At 39.9% G+C, this 27,624-nt stretch overlaps 1 protein-coding gene across 1 annotated transcript in view; it reads right to left on the bottom strand.

Moving 5' to 3' along the window:
• Window positions 1-27,624, bottom strand: part of LOC100925760 (disintegrin and metalloproteinase domain-containing protein 10-like) — a 49,726-nt gene that overhangs the window by 14,362 nt on the left and 7,740 nt on the right. The window contains exons 4-11 of the mRNA XM_031947787.1: window positions 25,823-25,981; window positions 21,523-21,614; window positions 14,854-14,979; window positions 12,272-12,364; window positions 9,017-9,185; window positions 8,051-8,211; window positions 4,240-4,411; window positions 3,424-3,568 (exon numbers count right to left, since the gene is read on the bottom strand). Of these exons, the coding sequence (XP_031803647.1) occupies window positions 3,424-3,568; window positions 4,240-4,411; window positions 8,051-8,211; window positions 9,017-9,185; window positions 12,272-12,364; window positions 14,854-14,979; window positions 21,523-21,614; window positions 25,823-25,981 (1,117 nt within the window). The remainder of the gene's footprint in view (window positions 1-3,423; window positions 3,569-4,239; window positions 4,412-8,050; window positions 8,212-9,016; window positions 9,186-12,271; window positions 12,365-14,853; window positions 14,980-21,522; window positions 21,615-25,822; window positions 25,982-27,624) is intronic.

Below are 27,624 nucleotides of genomic sequence, written 5' to 3' on the forward strand. Positions count from 1 at the left end.
CTCCAACTGCTTTGGGAAGGGTTGTGAGGACAGAACTATTTCCTCAACCTACCAATTATAGACTTTTAATCCAGACATTATGACTTATTGCACTTGTCTTCAATGGGCTTCTGTTTGCTCCTTCTATCTATCTCTCCTTCAGGGTCCAGCTCAAATGTCACTCCTTTAATACATGAGGAAGTTCAGAGAAAGTGTGCCCCCAGTCATTGAGGCAGTGAGGATTGGGATTTTCTTACATTCAGGTCTGGGATTTGGCTACTTCCCTCTATGAGCTCCAGATCCGGGGCTGGAGTGAGGCAGGGGATGAAGGGATCCTTAACCTTGTTTTACCTGTCAATTGGCCTTACCCACAAGTCACAGACCCTCTTGCCTGTGGGGCCAGTGCAAGGAGTTCAGGAAGCACAAAACATTGTCGTTTTGAGTTTTATTTAGTAAATATACCTTCTATAAACTGAATAAAGTATATGTCTCACAGTTTCTCCTCAGTAGCATGTAAACTCCTTGGAGGAAGAACCTCTTGTCTTTGTATTTCCAGCACTAGAACAGCTAGGGATGGTAGCAGACAATTAATTAGGCTGGATGTACTAGTAGGTTACTCAGAGCACTGAGGGTTTAAATTGATTTGCTTAGGGTCACACAGTATGTCAGAAAGTCACAGTATGTGGCTCAGTCATTTCACTGGTGCCCAATTCTTTGTGACCCCCTTTGGGTTCTCTTGGCAAAGATCCTGGAGTGGTCTGCCATTTCCTTCTCCAGCTCATTCTACAGATGAGGAAACTGAGGCAAATAGTGTTAGGTAACTTGCCCAGGATCACACAATTAGTAAATATCTGAGGCCAGATTTGAACTCGGGAAGATGAATCTGTCTGACTTCAGGACCAGCAGCATCCTATCCACTCTATCACCTAGCTACCCTATCAGAGGCCATATTTGAATCCAAATCTTTTAGTTTTCACTTGATTTAGTAATTGAAACCCTATATATATCATATATATAAATGTATGATATATATAATATTGTTTCTAAAATATATGTAGATTATGTGATTAAGAAAATACAAATTCATTTAAAATTGAGTTCATGGTAGTTTTTATGTTATCAAGTATTTTTTTTTAACACCAATAGACACTAAAATTACAGCTGTTAGAAGAACTGGTCCATGACACTGTTTAATGTTAAAAAGGGGTCATGAAAAGGTTGGTAATGGGTAGCTAGGTGGTAGGTGAATAGAACACTGGCTCTGGAGTCAGGAGGACCTGCATTAAAATCTGGCCTCCAACACTTAGTTGTATGACCCTGGGCAAGTCACATTACCTCTATTGACACAAGAAAAGAAAAAGAAAAGAAAAAATGATGAACAGGCTGATTTTAGAAAAATCTTTAGAAAGATTTACACAGACTGATGCTGAGTGAAACAAGTAGAACCAGGAATATACTGTACACAGTAGCCACAGGTTTGTGCAATAAACAACTGTGAAAGACTTGGTTCCTCTCAGTGGTTCAATAATCCAAGGCATTCCCAATGAACTTTGGATAAAATGTGCCAATTGCATCTATAGAGAGAACTATGGAGACTGAATGTAAATTGACACATGCTATGTTCACTTTTTTTTTTCCTTTTTCCTCTTTTTTTTTCTCTCATGGTTTTCCCTTTTATTATGATTTTTCTCTCCCAACATGATTCATAAAGAAATGTTTATTAAAAATTAATGTACATGTATAATCCGAAAAAAAACTTAAAAAAGAAAAAAACCTGTTAACCACAGGTATAATGGGGAAAAAGCATAGGATTTACGAGTGAAGATGTTAGTTAGGCTGAATCCCAACTCTGGGACTTGCTAGCTAAGTGAGATGGAGCAGATCTCCATCTTGGGCTTCTCTTCTGGAACATTAAAGCTGTTGTGCTAAAGTCCTCCTTTAAAGTCCCTCACAGGTGGGCATCCTTCTCTTCACGTGACAAAGGAAAAGAGAGTCTGGAGGTGGGGTGACTTTCAGAGTCATCTGTATGTCAGGGCTAAGAGAAAGTTCTGGATGGAGAGTGAGAATAGGCTGCTCTAGTCCTAGCCCTGCCCCTTCTTATGAAGGAGCCTTTGGGCAAGTCATAATGAGGATGATTCTTTTTATTCACATTTCTATAGCATATTGAGGCTTACAAAACATTGTCTTTACCAAAACCACATCCAAGAAATAGCACAAGGTTTACTGTCTCTGTTTTAAAATGAGGAAATTGAGGCTCAGAGAGATTAACTATCAGAGAGGTTTGAAGTTCAGGTCTTTGGACTCTTAATTCCAGCACTTGACTATAAATTCAGGGGGTTGGGTTAACTCCAAGGTGTCCTCTACCTCTGGTGGCTCTTATTTTGTGAGAAGCATATTTGAAATCTTTTTAGTAAAACTGAAACTATTAAGAAATTCTATTTTCTCCTAGTCTAAAAGCTCTTTCTGAACTTGCTCTCTTTGGAAAACTGCGTGAGAGGTGGAAGACAGATCTTTCCTAAGAAAATGTGTTAAGGGAGTATATTGCATTGGAGCCAAGAGGACCACTGGTCTTCTTTTGGTCCTTGCCTTTTCCATCTCTGGAATGGGTGGCCAGTGAGAAGATTCCATTCTTCTATCATTCAAAAGAGATTCACCATATTGAGGAGAAGAAGGACTCCATTAAATCTTTGAGGGGAGGGGTTTCAGGAAGGAACTGCATAGTGACTATCATAGGATGTTAACCTCAAACTCTTATTTTCACTTATTACAGTCTTTTCCTAGTCCAAGATTCCAATACATGTTAACCCAAATTAGCTTGGGCTAGAATCATGTCCAAGGCATGGAAAGACTAGGTCACTTTGGACATTCCTGTCCAGAAATGCTTGGATATTAGAAAATAATAATATTTGTAAAGTTCTTAGCCCACGTAGTGAGTACTATATGAACATTAGCTATTGTTATTTGTGGCTAGTGGTGCAATGGATAGAGTGCCAGACCTGGGGTCAGGAAGACTCATCTTCATGAGTTCACCTCATTCCTCATACACTTAGTAGCTATGTGGTGCTGGGCAAATGACTTAACCCTTTGCTTTATCTCCTCATCTGTAACAGTAGCTGGAGAAGGAAACACAAAACACTCCAGTATCTTTTTGCCAAGAAAACCCCAAATGGGTCACAAAGAGTTGGGTGCAATGGAACAACAATTATTGTAATTATTATTAAATAAAATTGTTTCTGGCAGGCTTTCGCCTGAAATGCAGAGCACGGTATTGAAGCAACTACTCCAACCCCCTCATCTGACAAAAGATAAAACTGAAGCCCTGAAGTGGGCAGAGTCACCCACTAATGGCAGCCCAGGGATCAGAGTCCAGTTGTGGACTCCTTGTCCAGGGATCTGGGATGGATAGAAGGGGGTTGGAGGGTGAGGGGGCGCAGAGGCCCCTACCTGCACTGCACCCCGGCCTTCAGCCGGCAGCGGAGCCCTTCACTCTCACCAGCGCCATAGCAACAGGGGTCTGTGGTGCTGCTTCCCACATCACAGCCCTCTCCGGGGTCCAGCACGTGGTTTCCACAGATGGGCCGGTCAGTTTCTAGGAACAAAGAAATGCGGTTGAGAGGGGACGAGTGGGACGAGGGACAGAGACTGCGGTTTTGGCCACACCTGCCATAGGACAGGTAGGTGACACAGGGATTCAAGTCCACCCTCAGACACTTGTTAGCTATGTGATCCCAGGCAAGTCCATGAACTTCTACTTACCTCAGTTTCCCCATTTGTATGATGGGAATCATAACAATGGGTCCAACCTCCCAGGGTGGTTGTGAGGATAAAATAAATAATAATTGTCGAGCCTTTCACACAGTACCTGGCACATGTAAGTGCTACATAAATGTTATCTATAGCTGTCACTGTGCCTTTAATAAATAAGTTCATTTCACAAGAGTTAGAACTGACCTTGAACCAAGATCCACTTGGGGTCTTAGAGATTGGGAACTACAATTGGGAAGCAAGGCAGAGGACAGAGAGGCTCAGGCAGTGTTTTTAGATAGGACTTTCATGATCTTGGAATCCTCCCTGGTGCTCATGGATAAGCTCAATGGAAAGAGCAGTTTAAAAACCAGCAGCCCGTGGCATCAGGCCGAGAGATGGGTGCCCCCAGGGGAGCTGGCATCCACATCTGCTGCCCTCCTGATTCCACAAGGCACTGCCCTGAATCCCTGACTCCACTCAGAGAAGATAGTCCTGTCCAGCTTCTCCGCTCACCCACAAAACACTGATCCTTCTTGCCCCGGAGCGTCTTCCCAATGAAGGTTGTGCTGCATGGGGAGAACCGGTCGTTGTTGGGCTGATCGCCATCGGTGGCGTGGGCAAACATTAAGAAGTTTCCATGGGTGGTATCCAGGCTGAAGCGGGCACACTGCTGGCTCTCGTCATGCTAAAAAAGGAGGCACGCATGTCCACAGTTAGTGCAGAATAACATTTTCCCTCATTCTCCTAATCCTCAACACGATTCCTTGCCAATGGGGGGGTCACCCACTGAGGGTTCCCTTTTCATCTCTAACCACGGATAAGAAAAGACACAATTTCTAAGCCTGTTTCCTCATTGGTACAATGGGGTCAGTCCTTGCCCACTTCACCCCATAGGATTGCTCCCTGTGAGAAAGGTGTTTCGAATGAAAAAGGGAGCCATGATCATAGGTTTCTTTAGTCATTCCCTGCAGTGCCCTCCCCATTCATCTCTGTAATCAAAAATACTCCAGTCTCCAGTGTGGAAGATCTTAACACAAATGCTCATATTCAAATCCCAAGTTACCTGCAATTACTTGCTCATTGCTTCAAGCCCCTTTTGAAACCCTGCCTCCTTCATGGAGTTTTCCATTTCACACTAGAATGAGTAAAAACTTGATGCTGATCTCTCCCTTCTCCCTTTTCTCAGTTCATCATTGAATTCTAAAACCTCACTCTTTGTGACGCCATTTGGAGTTTTCTTGGCAGAGATACTGGAATAGTTTGCCATTTTCTTCTCTAGCTCATTTTACAGATGAGGAAACTGAGGCACACAGAGTTAAGTGACTTGCCCAGAGTCACACAGCTAGGAAGTATTTGAGGCCAGATTTGAATTCAGGATGATGAGTTGCCCTGACTTTCAGCCTAGCACTCTGTGTACTATGCCACCTACTGCAAAGTGCTTCATAAATATTATCTTATCCTGTCAATAACCCTGGAAAGTAGGGACTATTATTGTGCCCATTTTACAGAGGAGGAAACTGAGACTGAGAGAGATTCAGTATTAAGGTTAAGCCCAGAGTCACAGAGTGTCTGAGGTGGGAATAGAGCTTATATTGTCCTGAGCCCAAGTCCAGCACTATCCAGTGCACCTAGCCAGAATCTCCTCACCAATCTCCCTGGTAAATCATCATCCGGCCTTTGCCTGAAGACCTTGATCAAAGAGAACCTAGTTACAAAAATAGTACAGGACTACTTTTGGAATCAGAGAACCTAGCTTCAAATCCCACTTTGGCTACCAGACAGGAAGATCAGTCTGTGTGAATGCATGGAGACAAAAGATGGAATGTCAAGTTTAGGGAGCGACTAGTAAGATGCTGCAGAATGGAGAATGCATGAAACAGAATGCCAAGAAAGAAGGATGGGGAAAGGATGCTTCCAAATTAGAAGGGACGGGAGAGCTAGTAAATGCTAGGGTGAAGAGTTTGTACTTTCTTAGAGGCAATAGGGATCCACTCAAGATTCTTGAGCAGTAAAATCACCACCCTATTTTGAATTGAAAATTAGTCCCTCAAATTCATCTAGTGATGGCTCCCTAGCTTCGGGCTACAAAAACCCAATATAATCAAAGAACCCCAAACCTTTGCTAAAAATACTTTTTTTAAAAATTTTATTTTAATAGCCTTTTATTTATAGGTTATATGTATGGGTAACTTTACAGCATTGACAATTGCCAAACCTCTTGTTCCAATTTTCCCCCCTTCCCCCCATCCCCTCCCCAAGATGGCAGAATGATCAGTAGATGTTAACTATATTAAAATATAAATTAGATACACAATAAGTATAGATGACCAAACCGTTATTTTGCTGTACAAAAAGAATCAGACTCTGAAATATTGTACAATTAGCTTGTGAAGGAAATCAAAAATGCAGGTGGGCAAAAATATAGGGATTGGGAATTCAATGTAATGGTTTTTAGTCATCTCCCAGAGTTCTTTCACTGGGCGTAGCTGGTTCAGGTCATTACTGCTCTATTGGAACTGATTTGGTTCATCTCATTGTTGAAGAGGGCCAGGTCCATCAGAATTGGTCATCATATAGTATTGTTGTTGCAGTATATAATGATCTCCTGGCCCTGCTCGTTTCACTCAGCATCAGTTCGTGTAAGTCTCTCCAGGTCTTTCTGAAATCATCCTGCTGGTCATTTCTTACAGAATAATAATATTCCATAACATTCACAATTTATTCAGCCATTCGCCAACTGATGGGCATCCACTCAGTTTCCAATTTCTGGCCACTACAAACAGAGCTGCCACAAACATTCGTGCACATACAGGTCCCTTTCCCTTCTTTATGATCTCTTTGGGACATAAGCCCAGTAGCAACACTGCTGGGTCAGAGGGTATGCACAGTTTGATAACTTTTTGTTGCTAAAAACCCTAACAAGATTTGGCCCACTGAGAAGTTGTTTCTTCTCAGTGTAAACCCATTTTTTCTAAAAAAAAAAAAAACAAAAAAAAACCACAAAAAAACCCCAAAACCTACCTTTGCTAAATTCTTTTGGAAAGACCCACTGAGAAGTTATTTCTCAGTATAATAAACCCATTTTTTGCCACAAAAAAGATTCTTGAGCAGTGAAATGAGATGGTCAGACCTTCAGAATATTATTTTGGCAACTATGGAAATCTACTGGAGGAAAGCAGAGAGACTAATTAGGAAGTTATTGCAATAGTCCAAATGAGAAGTGAGAACTTAAATCATAGCAAGGCTGCGGCTGATAATAATAGTTAACATGTATAAAGCAGTTCAATTTTAGCAAAGTGTTCTGTGTACATTTCCTCCTTTGTAGCTTATAACAAGGGGCCCTTCCCAGTCATCCTGATCTATATCTGGCCACTGAATCCAGATGGTTCTGGAGAGAAAGTAAGGCAGGTGACCTTGCACAGCCTTTTCCCTCCTCCACTTAAATTCAATCTATTTGCCCATGGGGAGATCCCCTCCCTGACGTCACAGTTCTCTTCAACAATGAAGGACAAAGAAGAAAAACAAAACAACCAGAAGCTGATAACTACCATGTGAAGTCAGCACTCCTATTATACAGATAAGGAAACTGAGGCACAGAGACACTTAATGTCTTGTCTATGGTCAAATAGCTAGAAAGTGTCAGAGGCAAGATTTAAAACTAGCTCTCTTGGGATCAGATCTCTCTTGAACTGATGTAATTAGATAAATACAGTGCCAGGCCTGAAATCTGGAAGGTCTAAATTCAAATCTAGCTTCAGGTCACTGAAGCTCTATTTACCTCAATTTACCCATCTGTAAAATAAGGATAATAATGGTGTCTGCTTCCCAGAGTTGCTTTGAGACTCAAGTGAGATAATATTTATAAAGTGCTCAGTACCTTGTTTGGCACACAGTAAGCATTATATGAATATTGACTTTTATTCTTTTAAACCAGCCTTGACACTGTGAATGGAGAGAAGGGGATGGATGATGTTTAGAGCTGACATAAGCATACCACTGATTTGTACCTCTCCATAGAGAAAGTTATTCTGGAGAAATCCAAGAATCCTAGAATTTTAGAGCTTTAAGTGAACTTAGGAATAATCTATTGGGTTTGACTCTTTCATCTCACAGGTGGGAAAAGTGAGATCCAAATGAGGGAAGTGATTTGGTCAAGTCAGTATCAGAGATGGGTAGAGACCGGCCGTTTTGGCTCTTAGTCTAATGCTAAAGAAAGATTGTATAGTTTTTGTTGGTTTTTGCTCACTGAGAAGCCCTTCAGGGAAAGGGGGGCCAGAGGCCTACCTAGGACTGATCTTGGAGACTGAGATAAAAGTCTACTCACGTGCGCCCCTAAGCTGTGGCCCAGCTCATGGGCCAGTGTGATGTGGATAATGCGGGGTGGGAGGTAATGGCCATATTTCTGAATTGTGATCAGTCCTGTGTTCAAAGACCTCAGTGAACCTTGAAACATTCTGTGCTTTGAGCAAATGCCACCCAGGTCCCCTGGAATGAAGCAGAAAAAGGATGAGATTCTTCCCTTGTGGCTCCCAGGAGAATCTATAGGGAAAACTCATTATCGTCCTCCAGGATGCTCTGTCTCCTTTTTCTTCCCACATTCAGGGTAGCATCTCACTCTGCTGATCCCACTTTCCATATGACTTTTGGCCCAACACAAACCTTTGTCACTTCTTATCTGAATTATTATAATAACCTAAAAATTGCTGAGTATTCGAATAAGGAGTGTCCTTCTATGTCATGAAGGTTCACAGAGATTAACTGATTTGCTGACAATCCCATAACAAGAAAATGATAAAGCTGCCACTTGAACCCAAGTCTTCTGATTATACCACCATTCTTGAAATTGCCTCCTACCTGATCCTCTGCCTTTTAGTTTTCTCTGCTATCTAAACAGCCAAATTTATCTTTCTAAAGACCACTCCAATCTTTTAAATCCACTGCTTGGAAATCTTCAATGGCTGTTTTACTTGTCACATCAAGGGCTAACCAAGTTTCACAGGATTAAATGTTGGAAATCTCCTTGTTTTTTAGATGGGAGAAGTAAGGTCCATAGTTGGGGAGTGACTATCAGGGCCAGCCATCTGGGCAGTGATCAGCAAGATTGATTTCAAATCTACATCATCTAACTCCAGATCCAGTGTTCTTTCCATTAAACCACCCACATCCCACTACAATCTGCTCCCTGCCTGTGCATTTAACTTTATCTACCACTTCCCCTTTATATATCACTCTCTTCTATACAAGCCAGTCTTCCCATCCCCACTTCTCAGAGTCCCCCAGCTCAGCTCACCAGCTTGCCCGTTAAAGGCAATTCCAAGGATTCCACTGTAGTCTCTGTCTGTTAAGAGGTAAGATAAGCAATAACCATCCCAGTTGGACTGAGCATGCAACATCAGGAGCTTCTCTGGACCGATGAAGGGTGAGTACATGGAGCTGGTGGGATCGTCTTCCTGTACAACCTAAGAACAAAGAAGGGCTTAAGGTACCTGTGCTTCTAATCACCAACAAACCATCCCTAATGGATGAGGTGGTTTGAGACCAAGTGGTTCCTATTTACTGTTTCTGAGTGCAGTGCCTGGCGGATAGGCTTTCTCTTCCCCAACTCTTGCCCTCGAATTAGGAAACTTTATTTTTGATATTTCCTCAAACATTCCAACCTCCTAGTTCCTCAGTATACTCATTTCTCATGATCTGTTCCTTCACTCCATCAAAGCCATATAGAGATGGTTGATCTTGCCATCACTCACAGCTATTCCACTTTTGTGTTCACGAACTCTGAAATTCCTTTGCCAAATGTTACATTTTATTTTTTTCAGTCAATGAAAATCTGCTTTCTCTCCCTTCCATCTCTCTACCCTTCCCAATGAAAAAGAAAAACAAACATGTATAGTGAAGCAAAACATATTTCTGCATTGTCCATGTTAAAAAAAAAAGTTTCCCTAAAATTTGTTTAACTATAAGCCTTTCTTCTATTAGGAAATGGGAAGCATGTCTCATCTTGAGTCCTCTGGAACTGTGATTGATCATTGTATTGATCGGAGTTCTTAAGTATTTTAAAGCTGTTTTTACAATCTTGTCATCTTTGTATAAACTGTTCTCCTGATTCTGCCCACCTCTGCAAGTTTCCCAGGTTTCTTTGAAACCATTCTTTTTTATCATATCTTTTACCACAATAGAATTTCATCACATTCCTATACCATTTTTCAACCATCGTCCAGTTGATGAGTACTTCTACCTTCGCCACCACAAAAACAGCTGTTACAAATATTTTTGTTTGTTTTGTTTAGGACTGAACCCTTTATGAATGAATGAATGAAACTTTTACAAAGGCTGACTACATGCAAAGCTCTGTACTAAAATTTGGGGATACAAAGAAAAAAATGTCTTATGCCCCTGCCTTCAAGTTGTTCACATTCTAATGATGGAGTTATCACATATACAAGGTTTTAGCTGCAAGTTCAATGGACAGATCCTATGGTCTTTAGGGTCTAGAAGCAAAGCAACAGCTCTTTTTCTTTTTTCTTTTTTTTTTAGCTGAGGCAATTGGGCTTAAGTGACTTGCCCAGGGCCACACAGCCAGGAAGTGTTAAGTGTCTGAGGCCAGATTAGAACTTGGGTCCTCCTGACTTTAGGGCTAGTGCTCTAACCACTGCACTACTGAGTTGCCCCTACAGTTCTTCAAGATCATTTCCACTGATTAAATCATGTCAGTATCAGATATTGAACCATTTGACAGCGTTAAGTATTTTAATGACAAGAACGTTCTTTTCTGGGTCATCAGCAGCTGTAGCAGCCGAGGCAATGGTGCTGGAAGCACCGTGATTCCTGAGGCTCTTGGGCTCAGGGTCTGTGTCAGAGGTGGCGAGCAAGGTGACTGTAGTTTGACCTGCCTGGCACTTGATGCTTCCTGCCGCTTCCTCAGATCGCCCATTTCTCCAGCTGGTCTAGACTTCCTCTTTTCTCGCTTCCTTCACAATTCCTCTTGAATGAAATGTACCCAGATTGTGTGTGTGTGTTGTGTACACAGTTGTTTGAATTTTGCCTCCCCCACTGTCATGGGAGCTCCCTGAGAGCAAGGGCATGTTTCTGTTTTTCTTTATATGCCCAGCAGCAGGTGGTACAGGGCTTCAGCACAGCGGTCACTTAATAAATGTGAGCTGATTGGCTAACAGTTCTTCTCTGCTTGTTTGTGATCAGCAGTACAATTTTGTGACACAGCTGGGCCTCAGCTCGGCCGGCAGCGGGGGTAGGGGATGGCACCGAGTGCTGAGATCATCAGCATGAAAACCGGAGCCACTGCGGAGGAGGCCGGGATGGCAAGAAGATCACTAAATAGGTAATGGGCAGCAGAAGGAAAGAGTAACCTGGAAGATGGCGGAAGAGACCGGGCCTTCTCAACAGACCTCCTCCCTCCCTACTTTCCTAAGCAAATCAAGGACATCTCTCAGGAGGTCCCTCATCTTCCTCATTCTAAAGCTCAGAATTACTCATTATGTCCCTTGGTTCACACCTTTGATCTCACCTTTAAGGAGGAAGTAGCCTGGCCTTATTTATTTATAAATATTTTTGGCCAAGACCAACTCTGTTACTTGCACTCTGAATCTCTGTCTGTTCACATCCTCTTCTGGGAGTTTGACCCATCGTCATCTTCAACATCTCCACGTCCACTTCTACATCCCCACTGCCCACAAACGTGCACTCCCAGTCCTTAAGAAAACCCTTCATTTGGCCCATTTGCTTCATTCTTCTCTGTGCCCCGCTCCTGACCCTGTTCCTTTCTCTACCAGATCCCATTAGGCTTCTCACCCTGGGAACTATCTTCACCACCGTACTCGTGCAGCCTTCCCCTGCTTGAAATTCCCTCCCCTCGTGCAGCTCTTACCTATCTTTTATTTTATCTTCAAAGACTTTAAAGAGCAACAACTGACATAGGAGGGAGGATAGCGGACTGGGAGAATAGGGAAATAGATTAAAAATTGTGTTGAATATAGGGATTGAGTTTAGAAGGAGAAGGGTCATTTTAATGGTGAAAGGATCAAAGATCTTGATTAAAAATAGAATTTTTAAAGGTTAAGATTAAAAAAGTGAAACAGTTTTGCGTAGTGCTTTGCTCAGAGGTATTTCTCAGTTTGTCATGAATTACAGAGACTGATAAACTCTGAAGACAAGGTGTCTAAAGGGACATCCTTATGAATATTGAAGTCACCAACATAAAACTGGAGGGTGGGATGAAGAAGAGGGCTCTCCTGAGTTTGATATTGAACTTGTTAAGAAAGGGTGGTCAGGAGATGCAACAAGAATCTGGAGAGAAACCTCCAGAGAGTATTTCAAAGAGAGGCTGATGAATTATGGTGGTGGAGAGAAGATCTAGGAGCCAGGAACAGCGTTGGGATGGGGGTGGGAAGGAAAGTCTGTCTCCTTCAAAAGAAGAGAGGCTGATGGATTATGGTGGCGAAGAGAAGATCTAGGAGCCAGGAATAGCATTGGGATGGGGGGTGGGAAGGAAAGTCTGTTTCTTCCATGGAAATAAGCTTGTACTACTTACATGCAAGGTTTTTATTTTGAAGTCTATGTATTTGATGCCTCCAAAATCAGCTTTTTCATAAATGGTATTCACAGCTTTTACATAGCTGGCAATCTGCCAAGGGGAAAAATTAGTAACATTAAACCATCTCCACGGGAAACATATGGAAAAACTCAAAAAGTAGCTCATCCTTCCAGCTGTTTTAAGGAAATTCAATCAAACCTGATGCTTTCTACCACTCTTATTATGCCATAAAAGGATTTGGTGAAATAAGTTCATAAAACATCAGAGATGAAAGAGTACAGAATGATGGAGTTGGGAGAGACCTTGTAACCTAGCATCTTGGGGCTGAAAGGGACTTTAGAGAACATAGAACGTAGACTATCAGGACCCAAAAGATCCTGGGAAGTTAGAGAGAATGTTAGATCTGGAAATGATCTGAGGCATCAGATACTTCAACTCTTTAATGTCACAGAGGAGGAAAAATGAGGCTCAGAAAAAACTAATGACTTGCCAACATCACACAAAGCCAGTGTCTGAACTGGAACTAGAATTTAAGTCTCTTTATTCCCAGTTCAGGGTTATTTTTCTTCTTCTTCTTTTTTTTTTTTTTTTTTTTTTTTTTTGTTGTTGTTGTTGTTGTTGTTGAGGCAATCGGGGTTAAGTGACTTGCCCAGGGTCACACAGCTAGGAAATTTATGTGTCTGAGGCCAGATTTGAACTCAGGTCCTCCTGACTTCAGGGCTGGTGCTCTATCACTGCGCCCCTTATTTTTCTTATTTCACACTATTTCTCCAACTTAGCACTCCCACCTGAGGAAGTCTCGGTAACTTTTGGGCTGCTACTTCCCTACACTGCTTGTCTAGGGAAACTCACAGGAAAGCAGAGTTGGAGCTAGAAGAAACTTCAGGGGTCCCTTAGTTCCCAGCTTCTTAAACTGCAATTTGCAGCCCCATATGGGAATCATGAAATTATGATTTATTATCAGTAAATGTTCAACTAGGATATTAATTTTATATATCTATATAACCAGGATCACATAAAAATTTCTTGGCAAAAAGGAGTTGTGAATGGTAAAAGTTTAAAAAGCCCCAATCTAGTCCAATCCTGATAAGGAAATTGAGGTCCAGAGGAGATAAGTGACTTGCCCAATGTCATGCAGGTAATAAATAAGGGATTATTGTGTGGGATAACCCACAACTGGGATTTGAAGTTGGATTCTCTGACTCCAAATTCAACTCTCTTTGCACTAGAGTTTAATAAATATTTATCGATTGACTGAACAAAGCCTACAAACCTCTTTCCAAATCCCTTGAGTTTGCAGATTGCAGCTTGTTGTGAGGATCATATTAAATAACATAAATAAAACTGTTTTTTAAGCTATAAATGCCTGGATGAACTAGAATTCTTATTAAATATTGGTCCTTTCCCTGGAGCTCAGCAGAGTTGGCTATGGATCTAAAGATAAATTTGCATTCCCAGGAGCAATGATGCTCCTGGGAGTTGGAGACTAGGGATCAGGACTGTAGCTATTATGTCCAGGATATTGGGAATTCCCAGATGAGGAAAAGTCCCTCTCCTATTGCTGGCAGGCATCTTCTCAGCAATTTATGACATTAAAGGGTTGCCTAGGTCACCAAGAGATTATAGGATTTGCTCAGGTTTACACAGCTCAGTATAAGTCAGAGAAGAGACTGGAACCCAGTCTCTGAGGCTGCTCTCTAGCCACTACATCCTCTCAGGTAGCAAAAGGGTACTTAGAATTATCTTTTCCTCATGAAAATAGAGAATTTTCTAAGTCCTTGATCCGATTATCCCCCTTATAAAATGGAATCTGATAAGATAACCTGCAAAAGAAATTCCATTAAGTATGTTGCCTTGCTTTAAAATGACTAGTATGTTCTGGAGGGGAAAAATTCATCTTTGAATTTTAAGTCTGTGTTAGATTTAAGTGACATAATATATTTTGTTTTTTTATGGTTGAGTTGTGGAAAAGGATTGACTGAGAAAAGTATTTTGCAGAGCTATCAATGTTCAAATAATAAAAAGAAATATATAATAAAGGTATCTGAGCAGTGAAAAAAGAAGGGAGTAAGAGCCCCGGTGGTCTTCATACATTGCAGTGGCCAAAAAACAATGGAACAACCCAACCCCTCTCAAATATGGCCAGGTTGGTCCTTGAGCAACTGAAGCAGTCTGGCCAATAGACCAAAAGCTCATGTCCCTGCAGTGCTAAGGTCCACAAGGAGCTACCCTCATAATAGCCCTGTGAGGTTAGCACTGCAAAGAGTAATGTAGCTTTTCTTCAAATGGGGAAATTGGATCTCAGACAGATGTGGAACAATTTACTGAGGGCTACAAAGCTATTAAGGACCAGATGTGGGGCTTGAAACCAGTGAAGGTCACCAGATCTCTGGTTCTCCTCATTTTCACTCTTGCATTTTTCCTATTCCATCATGCTGATGTAGACCTGGGGTGGGGTATGGGGGCCTTCTTGGGATCAGTTCCCTGATCTCATCTTCCTTTGGGCTAGATCTCCCAGTTCTCAGATTGAAAAGTATCAGAGAGATGGATGAGTCTCTCAGAGCCCTCGCAGAGCTCACCTGAGCAACCACAGACTCCAGGCTCCCAAATCTCTTATAAAATAAAAAGTCAGCTTTGAAGTGCATGAGACATGAGGTTCTGGAGTAATCGAGGCTCCTTCTCTGTCTTGGTAATGTTTCCTTTTCCTGGGGAGATGAGAATTAGTTAGTCAACAAGAACTTTTGGTTCACTCTTGGTACTTCACAGTTGGCCCCCAAGATTTTATCCATCTATTCACCCAACAGATCCAGTGAAAAATTTGTAAAGTGCTTAGTTAGCACAGTGTCTGGCACAGAAGTAGGCACTATATAAATGCTTATTAACATATCTTCCCTTCCCCATTTTTCACCAAGCATTTATTCAGCACTTTCTGTGTCAGGCACTCTTCTGAGCTCTGGGAGAAATAAAGACCAAAATACAACCATTCCTGCCTGAAATGAGCATATATTCATTCTTTTGTTAGAGACAGTACATGCAAATATAAGTAACTACAGAATATCTACACAGAAGATGATTTTTGGAGGCAAGAGCACTGGGATCTGGGGAGACCAGGAAAGACTCCATGTGAAGGCAGTGCTTGAGTTGAGTTCTGAAGAAAATAGGGATCCTAAGAGCCTGGTATTGTTGGTGAATTTGGCCATGAGTCATCCTAGCTTCTGTCTTTGATGACTCTGTAAGAGGTTGATGACAATGCAATTCTGCCTCCCTTTAATCAAATTCACTCACATCACCCATCATCCATTATTTTTTTTTTATTTTATTATCAGAAAAGAGATGGAGGTATCCTTCTTGCTGTCCTTCCTATTCTTTTTATTGGCTGCTCCCCAGCCTGGAACATTTTCTCTCTTCATTTTCATTCACTGATTTCACTGGCATCTTTCACAACTGAGCACAAATCTCACCTTCTGCAAGTCTTTTCTGGGACCCAATCAGTTGGAAATTATTATTCACCTACTCCATATATATCTATAGACATAGAGACAGATAATGATATAATCTGTGCATATATGTGTATATGTATAAGTGTGTATGTACATATATGTGTATATATGCATATGTGTATACATATTTAAATACAAAATATGTGTGTGGAGGTATATGTATGTGTGTATATATATATATGTAAAAGAATTGTTTGCATTTTATCTCCTCCATTAAAATGTGAGCTTATTAAAGGCAGGGGCCAAGTTTTTGCTTTTCTTTGAATCCTCGGCACTTAGCACAATGTCCAGCAAATAGTAAGTGCTTAATAAAGGTTTCTGAACTTCCTGAGAATGATATGGGATAGAGAAAATCAGATCTTTAGAAGCCAGAACATAGGATATCAGAATTGAGAAGGATTTTAGAATATGGAAAGTCAGATATGATAGAGTCTATAGGACATACTCTCAGGTTTTCTCCATTTTTAAAAAAAGTTTCATTTCATGCTATCTCAAGCTATCATCTCATTTACGAAGGTAAATCCCTTTTCCAAACTCTTAGAAAAAAACAAACAATATCTTACTTCTTTTTCTCTTCGCTCGTTGCTTTACCCTGTTTGATTTATTTCAGAACTCTTCATTCAAATGAAACCATACTCCCCACTCTCAATTGCCAGATCTGATGGTCTTTTCTCAGTTCTCATTCTTTCTGATCAACTTTAGTCACTGTGTTGTGGGAATCCTTACAAAGTGTTAAGTCATTAGAGTTGATAGACAATAATTATCTAATTTAGCATGGTTCAGTATGATTGATCTGATCCTATGAGGAGATGTTATGGGCCAGAACTTGAAACAAGGTACTAAGTGGAATTGATGGAAGCAATGCTTGTGTGCTTGGGTTTGCACCTTTAAGAGTTTACACATTAGAGGTCACACATAAGAGCTCACAAATTGGAGTTTACAAGTATGGGAGATACACAAAACTTTATAACTTTGTGAATTTACACCTCCCATAATTCCACTCTCAGAGGAGGAGTCAACCTTTTACATTGAGCATAAATAGAGCTTCAGTTCAGTTGAAAAGATTCAGAGTGGAGGAGAGTCAGTTCAGAAGAAGCCACAAGTTGGAGTTGAGCTAGAGGCACAAGCTGCAAGAGCTCTTGGAACCAAGCAGAGAGATAGCCCACCAAGAAAACTAACCGGGCCCAAGGAAAGAGATAAGACTTGGAAGGAGAAAATAAACGTTTGGATTTTATCTGCTGGCTGCATTTGGAGTGATTATTACTCTGAACTGAAATTAAGGCTGCCTCCAGAAAACCTCCCCAAGAAACCTGCTCCCAGAGAGCCATTATATTATACAAAAAGAAGAAAACACCACACTGCGTGACATTCTCTCCTACTATATTGTTCTTTCTTCTTTGGGATTTCATGACAGTACTTTTTTCTTGATTTCCCTATTAATCTGATTATTCTTTCTCAGTCACTTTTACTCAGTTATCATCCATATTCCAATCCTTAATTGTGTGAGTGTATCACCAATGTTCCTTCTTGGGAGTTCTTTCCCTACCACCACTTCTATCTCTCTCTCTCCTTCCCTAGTCTCTGTCCATTTCTTACTCTCTTGATGATTGCCAGTCTCAAAGTCAGGGAACCTGGATTCAAATTTTATCTCAGATACTTACTAGCTATGTGAACAAGGACAAGTAACTTAATTACTGTGAGCCTCAATTTCCTCATCTTTAAAATGGGAGGAGTGTTGGGTTCAATAATCTATCTCTAATATTCTTTCCAGTTCTGTATCTATGATCCAGTTCCCCTCTCCAACTCTCATGGGTTCAATTATTAGTGTTATACAGATCTCTGCCAGATCTCGTATTCAGCTCTAGTCCCTAGATTTCCCCTTTGTCCAACCACAAAATGACAGTTGGAGAAGCCATTGCCCCTCCCAGAAGGCAAAGTGCCTCTGCCAAATGCTTAGTGAATCCCTGACCTCTCCAAATGCAAATATTGTCACAATATGTCTGAAAAGAGAAAAGACCAAAAAAGGTCTTAATCTGAGAATGGCTTTGCCTTACACACTTCAGAAATTTCAAATTGGATATCCTGTAGTCATCTCAAACTCAACATGTGCCAAAACAGAATTCATGATCTTTTTTTCCCTTCCCCAAAGGTACCACTTCCCTATATGTCACCACCATTCTTCATTATTGTTATTGGTATTATTAGCTTTGAAAGTGTTCTTCACTGATTTGAGTTTCTTCTCAATCCATTTCATAGACAAGGAAGTTATTTTGGGGAACAAAACATCTATAAAAATGGAAAGATTGTCAGTTGAGGAAAGTGCCCCAATCATAGCAGTGAGTCACTTTTTATACATTGGTTTCCAAGTCTAAAAATAGGTGCCGATTCACCAGTCAGGTTAAAATCTTTAAAAATCTCTTCAGCCTGGATGAATACAAATTCCTAAGACTCTACCACTTAAATGGTAAGGAAAAGAATCATTATAATGATTCAAATATGTAAAACTGTTCCAGTGAATGCATTCCAATTTATTCCAAGAAAATGGGTATCTGTAGAAGAAAAAGGTACCAGCATTTTTCCAAACAGCCAGGGTGACAACCCTGGAGTCCTCCACTTCATTCTTCCTCTCCCAAAAGGTCCACTCAGTTGCCAAGTCTAGACAAGTCTACCTCCACAAATCTCACATCCATCCCCTTCCCTCTATTCATATGGCCATCACCTTTGGCCCTTTATCTTGGATCTTGCACCAGAACAACAGCAGCAGTCTCTTAATGGGTCTATCCACGCTAGTTTCTCCAGTCTCTCTCCAATCCATCCTTCCTCCCAACTGTCAAAGTGAAGAATTCCTCAGGCAAAGGGCTGACTGGGTCATTGTCCTGATTAATAAATTCCTCTAGGCTTTCTTTTACCTTTAGGATGAAACATTAACCCCTCTGTTTGATAGTTAACAATCCTTCATAACCTGGTTCCAATCTACCTTTCCAGAATTTTTATATTTTACTTCTGTGGGGATATATTAAAAACCTCCTTTTTTGTTTCAATTAAAAATACTGGGGAATAATTATTTCTCTAAGCTAAAGTCCTTTCTAGACTTTTCCCTTTATAAAATAGTGTAAATATCAAGGACAAAAAAAGGGAGAGCAACTGGATAGAGCACCAGGTCTGAAGTCAAGAAAACTCATATTTCCGAGTTCAAATCTGGCCTCTGACACATGATGGGTGACCCTGAGCAAATCATTCCTCCTGTTTAACTCAGTTTCCTCATGTATAAAGTGATCTGGAGAAGGAAATAGGAAACCACTCCAGTATCTCTGCTCAGAAAACCCCAATAGAGCTACAAAGAATTGGACCAAATCGAAAAATGACTTCACAACAGTAAGAAGAACTAAAGCAAAAGTTCTGAGGAAAACAAATGTAGAGTGGTAACCAAACTTGGAACAAAAAATATATCTGGTCTTCCTGTCCCCAAAGGATTGTAAGGATTCAGTTAAAGGCAGCTCATCCCCATAGGAAAGTCCTAAGGATTATGTCAGAGGGGAAAGGTCAAAGAAGGATGGAGAATATTTCATAGGAGATTAAGAGATTAAATTCAGCTAGAAAGAGTAAAATGTTAGCTCCAAATTGTAATTTAAAAACATGTCAACAAATATTGATAAAGTACCTACATGTGTGGGTACCGAGCTAAGCAGGAATGTGGGCAGTGAACACAAAAGACAATTCTAGGAGCTCATACTCTAATGGGAGAGCCCACTATGTACAAACAAGATGCCTACAGGATAAATTAGAGGAAGGCACCAGAAGGGGGTCTGGAAAGACTGTCCCTTAGAAAGTGTGACATTTTCTTTGTTCAAGATTCTTATAAATGTATCTCAAATTGTTCTGGAGTAGAGAGAGAGACGTGGGAGGAGCAGGGATGGAGCACAAGAAGGGACTATGTCAGAAAGACATTTCTCTCCTTAAGCTAGAAATGCTTGGGTTTAGAATAATGCTAAATTAAGGTTTCTGGGGAGCACAGCAGTCACGTTTATTTTATTTTTCCTTTGCTTCTTCCCTTTATGAGCTCTGCAGTCTGGTCAAATTGGTCTGTCGTGCTGTTCCTCACACATAACATTCCATTTCCTGCCTCTGCGTTTTTATCTGGACTGTTCCCCATGCCTGGAATAGAAAACCTCCTCCCATGTGACTCCTAGAATCCCTATGTCTTTGCACAGCCTCCCTCACTGAAAGCCAATTCACTTTTAGTCACAGCATCACCTCCCTGATTTCATGGTTCTCTTTGAGAATGAGGACAAACAACAATAACAACATTCTTTATGTATACATGTTGTTTCCCTCCCATAAAATACAGGCTCATTGAGGGAAATATCTGTTTCTGTCTTTCTTTTTTCTTTCCTTGATATCGCTAACCCCTTTACATAGTGTCTGGTACATAATAGATGCTTCAAAAAAAGTGTGGCTCTCATTTAGCATTTCTACCCCACCTATAAAAATAAAATTAGAAGCAATTTACAAGCTCATTGAGAGCCAGTCCCTTGTATGAAAATAATTGCATTCCACTATATTTCTAAATCCCCTTTCCTAAGATTCCATTGTGTATTGATTGATTGACGTTAGAAGATGGATGGAATGTCAGGATCAGAGGTTGGGTGTGAGGGTCTCATGTAGCCTATGTAGTCTCACTACTTGATTTGACAGAAAGGTTAAAACCTAAAGAGGGGCTGATTTATTTTTTAACTTAATTTTTCTTAGGTTTTTTGTCTGTATTTTACAATATGACTAATATAGAAATATGTTTTTCAGAACACCATACATATAACTTGTATCAAACTACTTATCTTCTCAATGAGGGGGAAGAGTATGAAGGGAGAGAAGGAGGAAGAACATTTGGAACTAAAAATTTTAAAAAACAAATAGTAAAAATGTTTTATATGTATTTGAGAAAAATGAAATATTAAATTTTTTAAAAGAGGTGATACTATTGGATCTGTATCCCAAAGAGATCATAAAAGGGAGGGGAAAACTTACATGTACAAAAATATTTATAGCAGTCCTTTTTGTAGTGGCAAGGAACTGGAAACTGAATGGCTGAATAAGTCATGATATATGAATGTTATGGAATATATGGAATATGATAAGTAGTCTGATTTCAGAAAAGCCTGGAAAGATTTACATGAACTGATGCTGACTGAAGTGAGCTGAACCAGTAGAAGATTACACACAGTAACAGCAAGATTATGTGATGATCAACTATGATAGATTTTAGCTCTTCTCAGCAATGCAGCAATCCAAGGCAATTCTAGTAGACTTGGGATGGAAAATGCCATCTACATCCAGAGAGAGAACTATGGAAACTGAATGTGAGTTAAAGCATACTCTTTTCGCCTTTCTTTTCTTATTCTCTCATAGTTTTTTTGCCTTTCGTTCTTATTTTTCTTTCACAACATTACAAATATGGAAATAGTTTAAAAGAATTGTACATGTTTAACAGATTGATTGCTGTCTTGCTGGAGGTAAGGGAGAGAGGAAAAAAAATTTAGTACTGAAAATCTTACAGAAATCAATATTGAAAATTATCTTTATATGTATTGGGAAAAATAAAATACTATTGAGGGAAAAAAAAAGAAAGAAAGAAAAAGATGTGATGATTTGCAAGAGGGAGTGGTGAGTAGCAGAGTCCAGACTCCCCATCCTCATCCTCTTCCTCCCAGGTCAATGATTCTATTGCACCAAAGCAATGATTAAACTTACCTTCACAATGAGTTTGGGAGTGGGAGGCTGCCAAAACAGATTCATCTTTAAGGCCAAACAGGGACAGTTTGAGTTGTTTAAAAGGGAATAATCTAGAGAAAGTACAAGGGTAACATGAAGAATGGTTACAATGGAACTCCAGTGGGATGTGAGATGCTGAGTTTAATCGCACGCTCTCCCTCCATGGGGCAGCTAGTTGGCACCCTAGGGCACAGAATGTGGCTCTGGGAGTTGGAGAAAAATCTGAGTTCAAATGTTTTCTCACACACTTCCTAGCTATCCCTCAACGATTCTCAACCTCAAGTTTTCCCAATTATAAAATAGCAGCCAGCATTAACTTCCGGGGTTGCTGTGAGGATCAAATGAGAAATATCTGTAAGTGCTTAGCATAGTATATGTAATTAATAAATACTATCTTCTACCTTCCTTCCCTTCCTCTTCTCGCTGGTTTGTTGATTTATCTGAAAGGCCACAGCAAAGATGAAAAATTTCTTCTGAAGAATCAGGGCATAGATTTCTGATTTGAAAATAACTGAGTCTTGCATTAGAATTTTATAGGTTTTCCAGAAAGAGATCTTAGACGAAATAGCTGGAATTGCATTTGGAAAATTGTACAAATGCAAATTGCTCCTAGATCTCTCACCTTTGACATCCTGGCTTGTGATTCTGGACAAGTATTTTTCTTACCTCTAAACAGCTCCCTAAACTTTTAGAATAGATACTGACCTCTGTTGATAGGAGTTTTTTGACTCAGGAATTCCATATGTTAAAAAAAAAAATAGCAGATCAAGTCCCAATCCTTTATCCCTATTCTCCTGCTGAAAATGTAGAGGTATGGTTAAGATGACAGGAAAAGATAATGATAAATATTGAGTGGATGTGGGAAAACTGGGACACTAATGCATTGTTGACGAAGTCATGAACTGATCTAACAATTCTGGAAAGCAATTTGGAACTACATCCAAAGGGTAATAAAACTGTATGACCCTTTGATCCAGCAGTGCACTACTGGGTTTGTATCCCAAAGATATCATAAAAGAGGGGAAACATGCAAAACTGTTTGTAGCATCCCTTTTTGTAGTGGCAAGAAACTGGAAACTGAGTGGATGCCCATCAGCTGAGGAATGACTGAATAAGTTATGGTATATGAATGTAATGGAACATCATTGTTCTATAAGAAATGATAAACAGACTGATTTCAGAAAAGCATGCAAAAACTTACATGAACTGATGGTGAATGAAGTGAACAAAAGCAGGAGAACTTTGTACCCAGTAAGAACAAGATTATGTGTGATGATCAACTATGATAGGCTTTGCTCTTCTCAGCAATTCAATGATCCAAGACAATTCCAACAGACTTGGGATAGAAAATGCCATCCGCATCCAGAGAGAGAATTATGAAGATTGAAGCTCACTGTTTTCAACTTCTTTTTTTTTTTGGTTGGAATTTTCTTTCTCATAGTTTTTTTCCTTTTTGTTTTGGTTTTTCTTTCACAACATGACAAATATGGAAATATATTTAAAATGATTATACATGTATAACCTGTATCAGTTTCCTTGATGTCTTGGGGAGGTAAGGGAAGGTAGGAGAAAAAATTTGTAACTCAATTAGAAAAATAAAATCCTATTGAGAAAAAAGATGAAAATGTAGAGATGGCTACAAATCATGAAGTAGTATGTCCATAGAAGGACAGTTTCAAGAGACTCATAATAATATCCTGGAAACTTAACTAGTTGATGTAAGTGGCAGCATGTTACCAGTGATGACTTACTTTCCAGACATAGCATATAAAAATGTTGTCAAGGCATATATGATAGGGTAGGTAGGCAAGACCATCATGTACTACAAGTGGGAAATTCAGATGGACAAGCCTAGTGTTGCATAGGGGTCCATGATGCATTAAGAGACTAAGGGGTCAATGATGCATTAAGCCAGTTAGATAGACTAAGGCAGTCTTAATGGAAGGACACAGACAAGAATTACAGAAGAAGAAGATTTATGGATAAAGTATATATTATGGCTACAAAGAGAGAACCTGCATTACTAAGGGCATGGAAAATAATAACATTAGCTAAGATTTCTATAATGTTTTAAAGTTTATGAAGTACTTTCTCCCCAATAACCTTGTATACTAGTATTATTCACATATTACAAATGAAGAAACTGAGATCTGGAGAGCTTTTCTGACCTGTCCAGGATCACACAGAGCTAGTATGTTGCAAATCTTGGATTTGAACCCAAATTTCTCTTGATTTCAAATTATGTGCTCTTCCCACAATATGATCTCCTAAATCATTGAAACAGAACTAAAAAAAAGAAATAGAGACATGGGAAAAATAGGATGTCTGAAATATAAAGGATGTCAGAATTCAGAACTCTTTTTTTTTTTTTAAAGTAAACAGGACTAAGTGACTTGCCCACTAGTAAATGTTTGAAGTCACATTTGGACTTGGGTCCTTCAGACTCCAGGATCAGTGCTCTATCTTGGTTGGGTGGTTGTTGTCTTTTGTTCCAAAATGACATCACTTTGTTAGAGTCGAGTTACAATGTGTCAGATTGTGGCTGATCAGACTGATACAAGCTGGGGATGCTCTGCCACAGGTTGGACTCAAAGCATCCCTATGAACATTTGGGGCAGCTTCTCTAACTCTGTGCATCTCACATTTCTTCTGAGCTAACTCAGTTCTGCTTTGCTCATAGAGCACAGCATCTTCTCTGATGAGGGGCAGTCCTACACCAGTGTCTCCCATGCCATGCAATCAATTCTAAAGTTCTTAAGAGAGATCTTGAGTGTCCTTTAGCGCTTTTTCTGACCACCTTGTGAATGAAGGCTTACCATATGTGAGTTCTTCTTTAAAAAAGTGTACATTTGGAGTTCAAGCAAGGTGGCTAGCCCAGTGGAGCTGCGCTCTCTGCTGTAGACTTGGAATGCTTCATGGCTTAGTTCAAAAAAGGACCTCGGTGTCTGGTATCCTCCTGCTCAGTGATGGTCAGAATCTTTGAGACAATTCAAGTGGAAGCCATTCAGTTTCCTGGCACGGCACTGGCAGACTGTCCGGGTTTCACGACCATACACCGAGGTCATTGTAGACCTCTGCAGACCTTCTGTTTGGTAGTCAGTTTAATACCTCTCCTCTCTCACACTTTCCTTCAGAGCCTTCCAAACACTGAGATATGTGATGTGGTTCAATCCCTTGAAAGTAAGTATACTGCCAAGAGAAACGAACTTATCTACAGCATTCAAAACTTCACCATACACTGTGATTCCACATTGGAATAGTGTCATATGGCAGATGGGCTGTAAGATATGTTCACAAGACGAGTACCTCTGGCATGAGGGCTGTGAGCCTTTACAAAGCTGCTTTCCACCTTCAGGGTCCACCTGATCCACCTAACTCACCTGTGGCACTATCACTTAGCTGCCCCAGAACTCTTAACACCTGAGACAATGGGCCAAAAGTTGTAGTTGCCTGAATATAGGAAACTGCAGATAAAGAAACTCTCCTAGTGAGAGCCAGTTAATAGAAGGTATCTATAAACTTTTTAGCCCCAGTTAGTCTGAAAGTTCCTTGAGCGCTTTCATACTTTGTGTCCCTAGCACTAAACAAGAAATTCTGGAAAATCATAGCAACTTGGTATTGGGAAAAGAACTTGAAGAGTGGTCAACAGTCACCCCTTCCACAAATCATAAACCACTTTTACATCTCTCAAAAATGGTCGACCTTTCTTTGAACACTTATAGTTATGGGGAACTCACTACTTCCCAAGTCACCTCATTCTGCTTTGGGAGAACTGTAAGGCATGCCTACAAATAATTACAAAACATGCCAGAATGTATTAAGCACATAAAAGGAATACTCCCTTCCATAAAATCAGACGAGGGATAGATCACTTGGAGTTAGGGGCAGCTGTGCTATTAGGGCCATCATCTCCTCTCTTCCTTCCCCAAATTCCCAAGGCTCTACCTGATCCTTTACAGCCGAAGTGAAGAGTCCTGGGAATAGAAGTAGGTGGGAAAGATGGCACCAATAGCAGAGATTCTATTCTTTCTTCTCCCAACAACTTTTGAGGGTCAAGGGATATAAAGGTAAAGTATAGTTTTGTCTTCTGACAGGATATCCAATTCCAGTTCCAGTTATGTACACAGTCAGTGCTTAACAAATGCTTGTTGAATTACACTGAATTTAATTGTAGATGGTGGGTAAATTAAAATTGAATTCATGATTGAACAGCCCAGAGGGTCTCTGAACACTTCTGAAAGGTTGATATTCCCACTGTACCAAGGGAACTAGGGCTCACCTATCTCCCGTTGGTGGTAGATGATGGAACGTCTTGGCTCCTTTTCATTACCAGAAGATGCTTTTGTCAGTTCTACATAGAAAGTGCCATCTTTGGTATGGATGATTCCTTCAAAAAGACCAGAAATGATGGAACCATGGCAGGAAGAGCCTGGTTCATCTGTTAAGAGATATTGGAAAAATTGTTTGTTAAGTTTATCATTAAAACATTATATTAATACAATTATAATCTTTTAAGCAGTGATCTAATTAAGTTGGATAGTAAATAAACAAATAAATAAATAAATAATTTTTTTCAAGGTCAAATTAAAGGGAAAAGAGTGTGTGTGTGTGTGTGTCTGTCTGTCTGTATTGGGGAGAAGAAAAATTATGTATTTTGTGGTTTGGAGAAAAATATGAAACTGAAAAATAGTTATAAATACTCCAACTATGATTCTAAAAGACTGACAATAAAATGATCCTCATTTCATGATAGAAAAACTAATATTCAGAAGTCTCTCAGATTGAGAGCTCCTTGAAAAATGGACTGTTTTGTTTTGTCTTTCTTTGTATCCCTGTGCTTATTATAATGCCTGGCACATAGCAAGTGCTTGCCAAATGCTTGTTGAAGAACTATATGTACAAAATTATTTTTAGCAGGTTTCTTTTGTGGTAGCAAAAAAATGAAAAGTTAGGGGGGCTCAGTGATTAAGGAATGGCTAAGTAAGGTATTATATATGATTGTGATGGAATACTATTGTGCTATAAGAAATGACAAGTAGAATCCTTTCAGAAAAACCTGAAAAGACCTACGTGAATTGAAGTAAAGTGAAGGGAGCAGAACTTGAAGACCATGGTGCACAGTAATAGCCATATTTTAATGATGATCAACTGTAAAGACTTAGCCACTTTGATCAGTATAATGGTCTAAGACAATTTGGAAGGATACATGATGAAAAGTATAGCCTTCTTCTAGAGAGAGAATTGATGAACTCAAATCAAAGTATAATTTTTTCACTTTCTTAATTTTTCTTGCTTTTTTGCAACATGGCTAATATGGAAATATGCTTGCATGATTTCACATGCATAACTGATGACATCATATTGCTTGCCTTTTCAGTTGCTGGAGAAAGGAAAAGAATTTGGAACTCAAAAAAATTTTTTTTTAAAAGAAAAAGAATAAAATACAAATGATTATTGAGAATGAGACACACTTTTGGACATGGCCAATATGGGAATTTGTTTTGCTTAACTAATGCATATTGGTTTTGGTTTTTGTGTTTTTGCTTTTTCACCAAAGATTGGGTAGGGAGTAGAAAGGTGGCCTAGATAATGTGGAAAAAAGATCAAAGAAATACTTGCTAATTGAAAATAGAAAAAAAGAGTAGAGGCAGGTTCTAAGGTATTTTTGTTTGTTTGTTTGGCTAGGATTCACTTTGTTGGTATCGGACTTACCCTTCCCTCTCACCTGTCTATTTTCTCAGGGTACCAGTATCTTTTCTGTTACCCAGTTTCCCAATCTTGGAGTCATCCTCAACTCTTCATTCAGGGAAAAAGGGGTTTTCTCTGATAGTAGGTTTTGCACTCACAAAAGCTCTTAAATCTGTTCCCTTCTCTCCTAGTTACCCCATGTTAGTCCTTCTCGTGCCTCTTTGTAGGTGTTCCTTTCACCCATCTTTTCCCTTTCTAATCCATCCACACAAGTCCCAAATAGTATTTCTAAGTCACAGATCTGCCCATGTCAATCCCCTCCTTAACAAGTTTCTTTAGCTCCCTGTCACCCGGAGGATAAAATAGAAACTCCTTTATCAGCCTATAAAATCT

The sequence above is a fragment of the Sarcophilus harrisii genome, chromosome 1 (assembly GCF_902635505.1).
Source record: "Sarcophilus harrisii chromosome 1, mSarHar1.11, whole genome shotgun sequence".
Taxonomy (NCBI): Eukaryota; Metazoa; Chordata; class Mammalia; order Dasyuromorphia; family Dasyuridae; genus Sarcophilus; species Sarcophilus harrisii.